Raw genomic sequence first — 11,843 nt, 5'->3', positions numbered from 1 at the left:
GGCTGACCCTCGCCCTCTATCTAACAGTGACGTCATTTCGGTCTGGGTGGGCTTCAAACTGAATGCGAAGTTCACAGAGGCTTCCCCAAATGCCAGATTGTCTTGCTTCATTCAGTATCCAACACCTCATGCACTGTATGACTGAATAAATTTAGTGAAATGTCAAACAGCTCCAAACTACAATACGAGTGAGGCCATATTATATTTATGAAGCCCCTCCTGATGCTGCATGGAGACTCTGTACTCACAGTGGGCTTCATAATTGCATGCCTTCCAATGTCAGCGCACTGTAGTAGTATTAGACATCTTGGATATAAAAGGTTGCATTATATTCCACAAGGGAAGAAGACAGAGGGAGGGGAAAAAGCTGAGAGCAGACTTATTCACAGACAGATGGGGAGTTAAAGTCTAAGCTTCCTCTGTGGTCTCCCACTCCAGTCCATATTGGATGGGTGATGCAGAAGTATAGTAATAAAAAGAATGATTAGCAGCAAGCAGATGGGGGGTGAACAACAACATACACACCTCACCATATGACAAATCATGCTTGTCAGGACGTTCAGCCGGCTTATAATCCTGTCCTGGCTGTTTCAAGTCTTCACCTATACGTTTGGACTGGAGTTAGGTTCACGTTTGATCACATGAAAAGAAAATCAAATAAATCCTACCACTGCACCTACTTCAACCAGCACGTTGGATGAAGGAGATCTGAGTTGAAGTGAACTCTAAATACCCAATGACCTGCTGGAGATTTTTATATATCTGTGTCAATGAAAGAACCGCTTTGCTTACGCTTGCAAAAAGAGGTGCCAGCGTCCTCTCACAGGCAGGGAATTGGAAGATAGACCACAGCAGATAGTTAAACATCTTCAATTAATTATTGAGCTCGCCGTCTCACATACCTTGAGATAAAACAAAGCCACGACTGGTTGAAAATAAGATCTGCAATGCTTTAAATAATCACACTTACTATCTTCATTTCACTCTTGCATTCATGGGCACCAAACTCATGCCAGTATAAATAGATGGATTAATCATTTACTTTAGTTAATTTTTAACAACCTGTATCATATATTAACTTCACTACATTCATTTTATTCCACTTGTTGCACTGTGGGTTACATATTGACAGCTAACAGCGATGGTAATCTACAGCAGTAAGGCAGTGAAAGAATCGCTATGTTGTCTTTATTTCTTTTTATACAGTGAGCATGTGCAATCAAAGTTATAGTCTGGTCACAAACTGACTGCATGGTGATGGATTCATTTAACTGAGTCCTGTAGAGGGCACCAAACCACCCACTGGCGCCTCAGCAGTCACCTTCCCAGCTGATCCCTCAGCTGACTAAACAGATGAGACCCGCTTAAGACTGTCTCTGTGCTGGAAATAGTAACCCCTCAACAGAACAAAGTTACATTTTTTTTTTGTTTTACTTTCAGGAAAACATTTACTCTTTTTTACCTGGATCACCTGAGGATAAAGACAGAGTATTGAAGATGGGATGATGCTGTACTCTAAGCCTCCTATTTCAACTTGAGTGAAGACACCAGAAATCAATCAGTATGTATCACTGCTAACATTTGTGTGTGCTTTTTTTTAAGTCACAGTACATTAGTCTAGTTAAAAATGTTATTTTTTTATATTATATTAATTGAAATGAATGACTGTGGAGCTGATTCATAGCCACGCTGTTACAGTTCCTCCCTCTGCCCCTGTTTTTTGGTTTGGTTTTGTTTGTTCTGTGTCTCACCCTCCTGCCACACACCACATATGGACTTCCTCCTCTTCCCCCACTCTCCACACTCTGGACTAATTGCCTCATTCAATTGACCTGTGCATCCCTCTGTTTCAAAAGCACCCCTCAGTCCTCAGTTCATTGCTGGTTTGTCGCTCATTCATGACACATCTTTCACGTTCGTTCATGCTACTCCCTGTTCAAGGAATCCACGCCACTGCTTCGTTAGTTTGTTGGTTTGTCAGTTAGTCATTCAGTCATTTTGGATAACCCTGGACTCTGTTTGTTTCAACCTGGACTGCACTTCGTTCGTTTGACCCTGGTTTCTTTTGTGAGTTTGTTTGTGAGTTTCCTGCCTGTTTGCAGTGTGTGTTTTGTTGTTACTTTGTCCTGTTAGCTTTGTTTGTTTGTTCCCGTCTGGCCTGCCTTCTGCAGTGAATTAAGTTTGTTACTTTGTTCATCTATTTTTGTCAGTTTTGTCCATGTTAATGCATAGGTTTTAAGTTGTTACTTTGTATGTCAGGTTGTGGTTTTGTTTGTGTTTACTAACCGTGTTTTCGGGTCTCTTTCATTTGATACTTTGTCTGTTAGTTTGTGTTAGTTCCCTGTGTCCCCTGCCTTTTGTTAAATAAACCTTATTTTTGTTCCCACCTGTTTGTTCGTCGCCGTCCGTCAGTCCAGATCGTAACACACGCGTCTGCACTGAATATTTAATCAGGCATCACACTGTGGCTCCTGACATTCATCCCCCCATTTATCTCTAAAGTTTACCGTGTGCTTCTCCATTGTGGATGACATACCATTTAAAATCATTTTATAGAAATTGTGTTGCTAGGAAACAACATTTGGATACTGCCAGCTATTACCAACAGGAAGTATAGTAAAGCGAATCCATTTGGTCTATAATAACATACTTTATTGATCCCCTTTGGCAAATTGTTGTTGGACAGCTGCACATAGATAATGGCCCTACGATGGGGTTTCAGTGTCTTGTCCAAGGACACCTCGACACGTGGCCAGGAGGAACTGGGAGTCAAACCAATAACACTGAGGTTCATAGATGCTGATGCTCTGCTCTACCAACCAAGCTGCTCCACATCACCAAATGACTATTAGTCAGTATTGTGCGAGTGAAACCTGCGGTCACTAAATATGACAACACTGAATATAATGAAATGGAGCCTCTGAAGGTGCCATCAGGACCCCTGAGGGCCTAGTGGCATCTTATTTGGGAACGGCTTCATTGAACCTTTTCAAAACTTCAAAAAGTTTGGTATTTTACCAAAATATACGTGGGCAGGTGTGTGTCGATGTATGAAACACACTGCTGCAGATGCTGCAACCTTAGTGTTTCCATCAAAAAAAAAAAAAAAAAAAGGACTGGCTTATGTAGCAGATGGATGCTACATGACTGACAACATCTCTTGCTCCCTGTTTAATAAAGAAGGCATGGTGAAACATGAGGGGAGGCAGTAGAGACTGTGTGTTTAGTGTTGATTGTGAAGGTCTGTCGAAGCTAGATCTCTTGAATTCCAATATAGTCTCATCCCTCTCCCCCCCACTCTCTCTCTCTCTCTCTCTCTCTCTCTCTCTCTCTCTCTCAGCATCCAGCAGCTGCACCTCTCATGCCTTTCCTGACGCTGAGCGAAGCCTCCCATACAGATGAGCGCTGGAAGCCACGCACCTCTTGACGTAGCCACAGACCAGTTGCGGTGCCACTCGGTCTCCGTAGCACGTATTGCGCAGCGTGACTGATGCTCATCTGGCTCCACGGCGGGCACATCCGGCTCCCACTGTCGCATGAATTCATTAGAAAAGTGGTCTGATAACAGCGAGACAACGACAGGCATCACGGAGGAGCTGTAGAGAGACGGTGAACCGCTCCTCGCCGAACCGGACCCTCCCCTTGTCATTGCCACCGGGAGAGATGAGTGGAGCGCGCGGCGTCTGGCTGCAGTCGTGATATGACTGTGTGAGCGCACGGGAACAGCAGCCGAGAAGGTGAAAGCGGTGACAATTGGACTGTGAGTGCTTTTGCAAAGCGAGGGGGGGGGGGGGGATGATGGCTTCGTCTGACAGCATGCAGTCAGCGTAGCAGCAGCAGCATCCGCGGAGAGTGCCGCGACCACAGCTGGAACACAGGAGCTATGTCCGTGGGTACCGAGCCTCCGTCCGCCTGTAGACGACAGCCTGCGTGTTCCCCTTCGGTTTCTAAAGTCCAGGGACAAACAGTTTCACAGGAGCGCGCCTACCTGCAGTCGATGAGAGGCTGCTGTTCGGTCTAAGGCCGGGCTCTCTGCAGCCCACTCCCCGCGCCTGCCCGACTCCCCGCATCCAACGCCGCGAGCACTCCGCATCTTGACTTACGAGGCAGTGGACATCACAACCATCACTACCTGTGTGTGTGCGTGCGTGTGCGTGTGCGTGCCTGTGTGAGTGTGTGTGTGTGTGTGTGTGTTTGCCTGCTGCGCCCATAAATACCTTTAGAGCGACCACTGAGACTAAATTAATCGACGCGTGGATCAGTGCTGTGTCTATGCACCTCAGTTACACCACCCCGGAAAGGACTTCTTGCCATTGAGGGCTGGATATGCAGAGCTTAACGTGAAAGGATGGATCTAATTATCAGTGTTGTGGGGCTTCTGGCTCTGATCGTGGAGGGCATCCGTTGCCAAGGAGTGTACGGTGAGTGTGTGCGATGTGCTTGTGCTCAAACCAAATTTGATGATGACCTTAACACTGAAAAACGCTCAGAAATCACCACAAGGTCTCCTAATATAAAAACCAAAACAAAATGCGGCATCAACTCATGTAAGGGTGACGACTCAGGTATGAATGTCATGTCTGAGTGAGAGGCTCCAAATGTTCTCAGCAACCCAGAGGTTATACAGCAAATGGCTTGTGTAGCCAATCATGCACAGACCCCTTTTTCCATCCAACCCATCGCCCAGGATAGTCAGCGAGCAGGCTAAATTTAGGCACAGTCATAGATTATTTCACAGGAATATGCTGGATTTGACTTAAAGCCTGTAGCTTCTGTAAACTGGTCACCTGCATACATGTCATTCTTCCACTGAAAAGCTCGACGTGGCACTTGTTCTACATCAGGCCATATTTGGGAACGTCATTAGAAGGACAGTAATCTGTTGAGCAGCAGCAAATTATTATGCAAATGATTTTCATTTGTGGCGGATCCATCAGCCCAGCTCTTCCTTGTGCCTGCATGCCTCGAATATGTCAGTCCCTCCCTCTCATAAGACACACTCACACATCTCTGTCTCTTACCGTGTCTGCTCCTGCAACCAGTGGCACAGATAATGCCTCACATGACTCGTCATTCTCGCAGGAGCAGGAGCAGCAACAGCAACATCAGCACGGCGAGGAAATAATGATTCATGTGCACTAACATTGGGACGGGGAAGAAACCTTGAGGTGCACAGCCCTGACCTGTCAGCGGTGACAGTGGCTCTTACCAAAGCGGAGGTCTTGCAGGGAGAATGTGAGGTCAAGTAGAAACGTTGGATGCTGTGTTTCAGAAACTGTTGCCAAGCACTAAAAAGATCTTCGTTGCCACAGTGTGCGTGTGCATGTGCGTGTGCCTGCGTGCGCAGGGATGATGTAGAAATGAAAGGCTACTGTGAGCATGACAGAAACAGTCATGGTGCTGCACCTGCCCAATGATGCTCTGGGATTTTATCTATCCTTTTGCTTTGGAGGGAGACGGTGAAGATAATAAATCACAGCACGTCAAGGTAGCTGTAGCGTTGCTGCTCAAACAGTATGTGCACGATTATTCAGATTACTGCATTTCTCCAGCTCGAACACCTGTTGCAGATATTTCACACTAACATATCTACCAATGCGTAGCCTATACTTCTAGTTTTTACGTCATCGTCAGTCCCCTAGGCACTCATTAGGCAGTGCAAGATTTTTACGTAGGTGTTGTTGTTTGGCGTGAGTGAATTCCTTCTGTTACGCGTTAAGCCCGAGGCCATAGCCTCCCATCAAACATTGATGTCTCAAGAAATCACTGCCTTTGCTTGACTCGAGATCCACATCTACTAAATCAGCCTCTACAAGAATATCTTACAGTCAGTGGAGACGGGCATGACGCTAACAATCAGAACTCATCCCGTAAATGCCAGATCAAAGCTGCGGATTCTTGGTGTGAGCAAGCTGTCCATGCTATAGAGCGGTGCGTGTAGATGAAGCTCATTAGAAAGGATGATATCCCATAATGCTCTGTGTGGTATCGTCAAAGTGGTGTGTTTGGACTGCTAGGCTTATAGCAGCAGCAGAAGAAGAAGAGACACAATCATGGAACAGATGGAATTGTTTGAGCATTGTGTTTGTATGTATGCTTGGACAGGATGTGTGCCTTAGTAAGGATTTATATCAGTCCCGCTTTCTAGATATAGAATATAGATCTATAGGCCCTCAAACTTGTTTATTGCATTCTGGCAAGGTCCTGCATATAACTCATATTTACAATTTATATTTTGCAAAGCGTACATCACAACATCTTGGGACGTGGCCTGAAAGAAAATGTATTGGCAAGATTCATCATTTATTATTGCTACTTGCAAAACATTAGCATGCGTGTTGTGTCGCCTCCCACCGTATTCACTGAAGGTTTTGACACATGAAGGAGGGTCAGTGAAGTAGAGTATTGTGCAGCCGAGGTGAAAAGCTGTGGGTATGTGACTGAATAAAATGAAGGTTGCAAGAGCGTAACACATGATGCTGCCTGTAATGGTGGTAGAGTTTTACATTCGATTTTATTAAGGGCAAGCCCTAAAAGCTTTGCATTAGTAATGTGTTTGAAAGTGGAGCATAATATAGTGCTGGATGGTTTTATTTTTTCCTCAGTGAAATGCATTTCAACGATTACCATTCACGCCACCAGATCCCATCATCTTTTTTATGATCGCCTTTAAAACTTCACGTCATCATTTCCTTCAGATTTCCAAATGAACCCAACATTGGATGAATGGGACGGTTTGAGAAAATGAGACTTTCCATGCTAATTTTTGTCCCAGAGCGTCGGCATACGTCATTGCTGCCGACAAAATGGTGGAATCATGATGTAGTAATGAAGAAATTGCATAGTAGTGCGTTAAGTAGTATTGCCAGAGTCATTAAAGAGGATTGATGGAGGCTAGTTATGCCTCCATGACTCCAGGCCACAGAGGGGAAAAAGAGAGGGAGACACCTCTAAAGTACAACATCTGCTCTGCTCTTTCTCTGTGCAGGGTTCCTTATCTTTACTTCTTTTTTTTTTTTTTTTTTTCCTACTCTCCTCCGAGTGTGTGTCTCTCTTTCTTCCAGCACACACCCCTTCTCCAGGAGATTGCTATATTATCTCAATCTCTGCTCATCTCTGTGTTACTCTCCAGAGCCCCAATAGGCCAGTAGTTGCTCCTCTTTCATAGCTAGTGGAACTCTTCCAAGACGTATCAAATCATCATACAAACCTTCTAACCGTTCGCTAATTTCATTTATATGTAATATCGCTGTCAACCAAAATGTAGTCAATGCAAATATCAAACGGCTACAATGGAACATGACTTTTATATTAGCACGGAAATGATTTTCGGCTTGTTGCTTTATCTGGAGATGTACCGCCTTCAGTATGTTCTCTTTGCATCAAAGTCATTCGGCGACAACCTCCATGGGATGTGCAGATGTTCCTGATCTCGTTTTGTGTTATGCTACTGAAGAGAAAAAGTTCCTACTGCTTTTTCTCCCTCCCCACTTCTCTCTCTTTCTCTCTCTCTCTCTCTCTCTCTCTCTCTCTCCCACTCTAGCTCCCTCTCGTTTGCATTGAAGTCCAAGCAATTGCTGGGGTTTCTTTTCATGAGCCCCGGTTCAGACGCTTTGGCTTCTAAGCTATGCAAATGCATTCTGCCAGTGAAACTAAAGGCGGCTTTGTTGGTTCTCAGAGGCCTCCTCCACAGAGTCCTTCATCATTCCCTTGGATCGGGACCCTCACATTTCCCACCGTAATGAGACCACAGATAACTCTATCTCTTCTCCTCCCTCCTACTCTCAGTCTCTATCTCCGAGCTTGTCCCTGTGCTCTGCCTGTCTCTCCCTCTCCATCTCTGAGGTAAAAGCCAATAGATGTCCAAAGTATATACCCTTCAATCATAAGCAAATGAGCATATACAGCTAGGTAAGGCACAGAAGAAGTGATTTATTGCAATGGAATTGTGTGCATTGCACATTGGGGAATGCTACGTACCCTTGGGTGGGGCTTTATTTAGAACCAACTTAATCATACCGAATGTCAGTTCTCTTTGGACCCACTCCTCTGAGACTGTCACTAAACATACACTGCAGAGACAGTGTTTGAGCTTTAAGACTGAAGTGCCTCCTGCTGTGCTCAGTATTCGCTGGATAATGTTTGACAGTTTTACTTTTAACACTCCAATACCATGTGATCATGGTGAAACAACTTTTTTTTAGTGTGGTAAATTTAGGAAACCAGTTCATCTAATCTCTAAGTTCAACCATATCTTATGGTTAAGGGACTTGTGAGAGGAAGATTTAAAAAAACATGGGTAACGTTGGAAATGCTGGTGTTTCAGTCTCTACTGGTGCATTTCCCATAATGCAATTTAATAACATGATTTAATTTGACGTCTTCCAAACCCCACATGCTCAGTTTGTAATGCCGGCTTTCTGTCACACATTAGTCTCTGATGATACAGGTAAATCTGGATAATCCTGATAACCCCAGTGATCATCAGGGTTATTTTGACAGACTTTATAAGTTGGAACAGTTGTCATTTTTGCTTGAAATTGCAATAGTTGCTAACATCCTAATTACTGGAACTCTACTCCTCCACAGAAAGTCACAGAAGGCACAAAAAAAGTGATTTCACAATCTGAGCAACACACTAGTACTTTAACTTGGCTTAACTTGTTAAAATCGTTGAAGTGCTCCTTTAATTACATCTATGTCACTTGCTGCTTCGCTGTGAAGCCAAGAGGTCACGTTACCTGTATGTTTATGTGAGTTGTGACTGAGTGGTTAAGGGATGCTCTTCACTAAAAAGGGATTTGTCCTCTCTCTGCCCCCCTTAGCTTCAGGGTGACAATAACAGTATAACAACACCTGTGCAGAAAAAATGTATTCCATTCTCTCCTTTCTTTGCATTGTTAAAAGCAAAGAACTTTGCACATCAATGATGAATGGGATAAAAATGTATGATAATGTTTTTAGGTCTGAAACTAAAATAAAACACATACAATGTAGCTTTACACACATCATGGGCAACTGTAATGCTTTCCCACCCCTACTGTGAGGATTTGGATGAGTTTAGGAACACCATTTACCTCAGGATCATTCAACGCCAAATCCCCACTGTGGACCAAAGAAGCTTATTGTAACCTGGCTGGCTGCTTCAACTGTTAAGCCCACATCCCCAAACCCTGAGCTACTTGTGCTGCTATGTACAGTGCTGAGGACAGAAAGCTGTTGCTAATGATCTTGTAGGCATTCATTCATTAAGTACTGCAGTGGTGCATGACTAGACCAGCCTTGTATCCGGGTTTATTTAGACTCAAAAGTAATTCTGTACTTTTAATGAAGTCTAGCATGGCCTCTGACCTGCAGAGAAGGCTGATATTTTTCCCTTGTCTCCTGATATTCTAATACAACGGCCATTTATCATCTGGATCATTAAAAAACAAGATTTAAATCTTAAATGCCAACCTTGGTCCTGCTAATATTACTTTGTAGAGCAACACAGCTTTTATCTGCAGTGATTTCATTTCTTGTAATAGTGTTAATTTCCTCATGTTGACAGATACACGGTTCGACTCCAGTAAATTAAAGCTACAATATCTAGCTTTAAGAAGCCAAACTGGTCAATAGCACTGCTGCAGCTATTACTCGTGGCACATGTAGATCCCTATGATAAGGATTCCCCTTGGCATTGCATTGTGCCTCCTTTACACTCCCCCTTTGCTTCTGTTGCAGTTTTCATGAGGAAATCTTTTATCTTGAAGGGGCTTTTATCAAGTCGCTAGATATTACTTGTATGCAGTAACTTGGTTACACATTAGATAACTGCTGCAATGCTGAGGTTAAGTAGTGACGGGTCTTAAGAAATAACCATTCTTCTCTTATTTCAGTGAAGGAATTAAGGTTGTGATTGTGTTGTTGACAGGCCAAGCTAGACCAGGAGCTGTAGTCATGTTACTGTTGTTTGTTCATAGTATGCCTTCATAATTTGCAATGGCATTAGTCATTAACAGTAGTGTTTTAGTGTTTTTCCTGAGGATGATAAAATGTTTGATTGTCCGTAACAAATGTTTTCTGTTGGCCTGACCATGTGGCTGCAACATCATTGGTTCATGTCACACTGCCTCTATTTATAGTTTTCATGTGACATCTATATACTGTAGGACCTCCCACCTGGAGGGAAAAGCATGGTTTCGCTCTTACTGTTGTTCCAAATACAGGCATCATCAGCCGCTGCAGTTGGTTTACAGCGGCTACGCAAAGTGTGGCACAAATGTCTTCGAACCGTGCTATAAAAATGCACTGGCCAGTCTCTCCTTCTCCTTCGCCTGTTGAATTTGTAAGAATTCTACATCTGTGTCATCTCTACTGCACTAGAACACTGACTAAAGTGACCCTGAAAGTATCTATGGGTCAAGGTTAGGTGCCTAACCAATGTTAGCCAATTAGCACTCACCTTGGATAATTATTTCTTGTCCTTAACTTTTCAAACGGCAGCATTATTGAGTCATACACATCAAAACTATATATACTGTAGCTGTCTGTACTTCTAGAAATGTAAAAAGTACAGCTCTGGCAGGTCTCCAGAAAGTCATGTGACTGAAAACTATAAATATTGAATACATAAAATATTGTAAAATATGTCAGCACTGACAGCTGCTTGTGAAAGACTCAAGACACAAAATGAAAAATTCAACATCAACCGAACATGTATTTACATTTACATCAGCTGAACATGTATCCTTACTCTGGACCCTCATCTTTAGATTTTGGAACTGACAAAATTTATTTTCTTAAACACATTTTTTTTTCATTCTATCAAACTTGACAGACTATCAAATCATAAAGCCTCTGCACGCAGATAGTCCACCCACGCAGGTGTTTACTTACAGTTTTCCCCATTGTCTATCATGAATGAGCGTGATTGACATCTCTTCACCCTTTAATTAATGACTTTAAGATTATAGAATTCCCTTCAGTGCAAATGGCAAGAAGAATGCCAACAGGAGTAATTGTTGAAATGTGTGGGTGTGCAGAGGCTTGAATTTACTAGTAAATAACTGATACATATAGAAGTTAATTACTATAAAGGAGTTAAAAAATACTGAATAGTATTGTTTGAGTACAAACACGTATACATACTGTTGGAAAGTTTTAAAGGAATTTCCATGTTTTCCATGAAAAACATACACGCTTTCAGCTGTGCTAACATAATTACAAAAGGCTTTTCTAATGAACAATTAGCCATTTAAATTGATAAACTTGCATTAGCAAACACAACGTGCCATTGCAACACACGACTAATATTTGATGATAATGGGCCTCGGTACGCCTTTGTGGGTATTTCATTAAGAAAACATGTCCAGCTATGATTGTGATTTACAACATCAACAATCTGCACTGTATTTCTGCTCTGGTTGATATTAATTATATAATATAAAATCTGAAAGTGCATTTCTAAGCGACCTTAAACTTTTGAATGATGTTGGTACATTTCTGTCCCACAGTTGCAGAGAGCCTCAGTCAGAGCCACTGTAGCTGATGTCTCTCGCCAGCTTCACCTGGATGTGGCTTTGGCTGTGCAGTTGGTTGTCTAGTTGTCTAGCATTGTTTTGTTGTAACATGCTGTTAAATTTAAAAACTAAAATGTTGTCATAGTTTGCCTAATGGTGCTGCTCTAGTACACCACTGGTTCAATTCATGCATGTGCAGTATACTGTAAGTGGTATGTAGACTTCAGCGTGATCCCCTCATGTGGGCCAGACTCCGCAGTTTCTAACCATCAAATCACAGCTAAGTCATATTTTCATTAACATCTCCTCATGCTATACTTGTGTTTGCTGATATGCCGTTTA

General features: G+C 42.9%; 1 protein-coding gene across 5 annotated transcripts in view; it reads left to right on the top strand.

Moving 5' to 3' along the window:
* The first annotated feature begins 1,131 nt into the window (after positions 1-1,131).
* LOC113149481 (MAM domain-containing glycosylphosphatidylinositol anchor protein 2) overlaps positions 1,132-11,843 on the top strand; it is a 142,033-nt gene continuing 131,321 nt past the window's right edge. For 4 of the 5 annotated variants that reach the window (XM_026341631.1, XM_026341628.1, XM_026341629.1 and 1 more), the window contains exons 1-2: positions 1,132-1,561; positions 3,341-4,421. In XM_026341631.1, coding sequence (XP_026197416.1) covers positions 4,349-4,421 — 73 coding nt within the window. In that variant the 5' untranslated portion in view covers positions 1,132-1,561; positions 3,341-4,348. Of the gene's footprint in view, positions 1,562-1,878; positions 2,068-3,340; positions 4,422-11,843 lie in introns of those variants that run through there. The other variant, XM_026341627.1, reaches the window with a different exon arrangement.

The sequence above is a fragment of the Anabas testudineus genome, chromosome 24 (assembly GCF_900324465.2).
Source record: "Anabas testudineus chromosome 24, fAnaTes1.2, whole genome shotgun sequence".
Lineage (NCBI taxonomy): Eukaryota > Metazoa > Chordata > Actinopteri > Anabantiformes > Anabantidae > Anabas > Anabas testudineus.
Note: the sequence above shows the minus strand (reverse complement) of the source record. Positions and strands in the feature narration are given on the sequence as shown.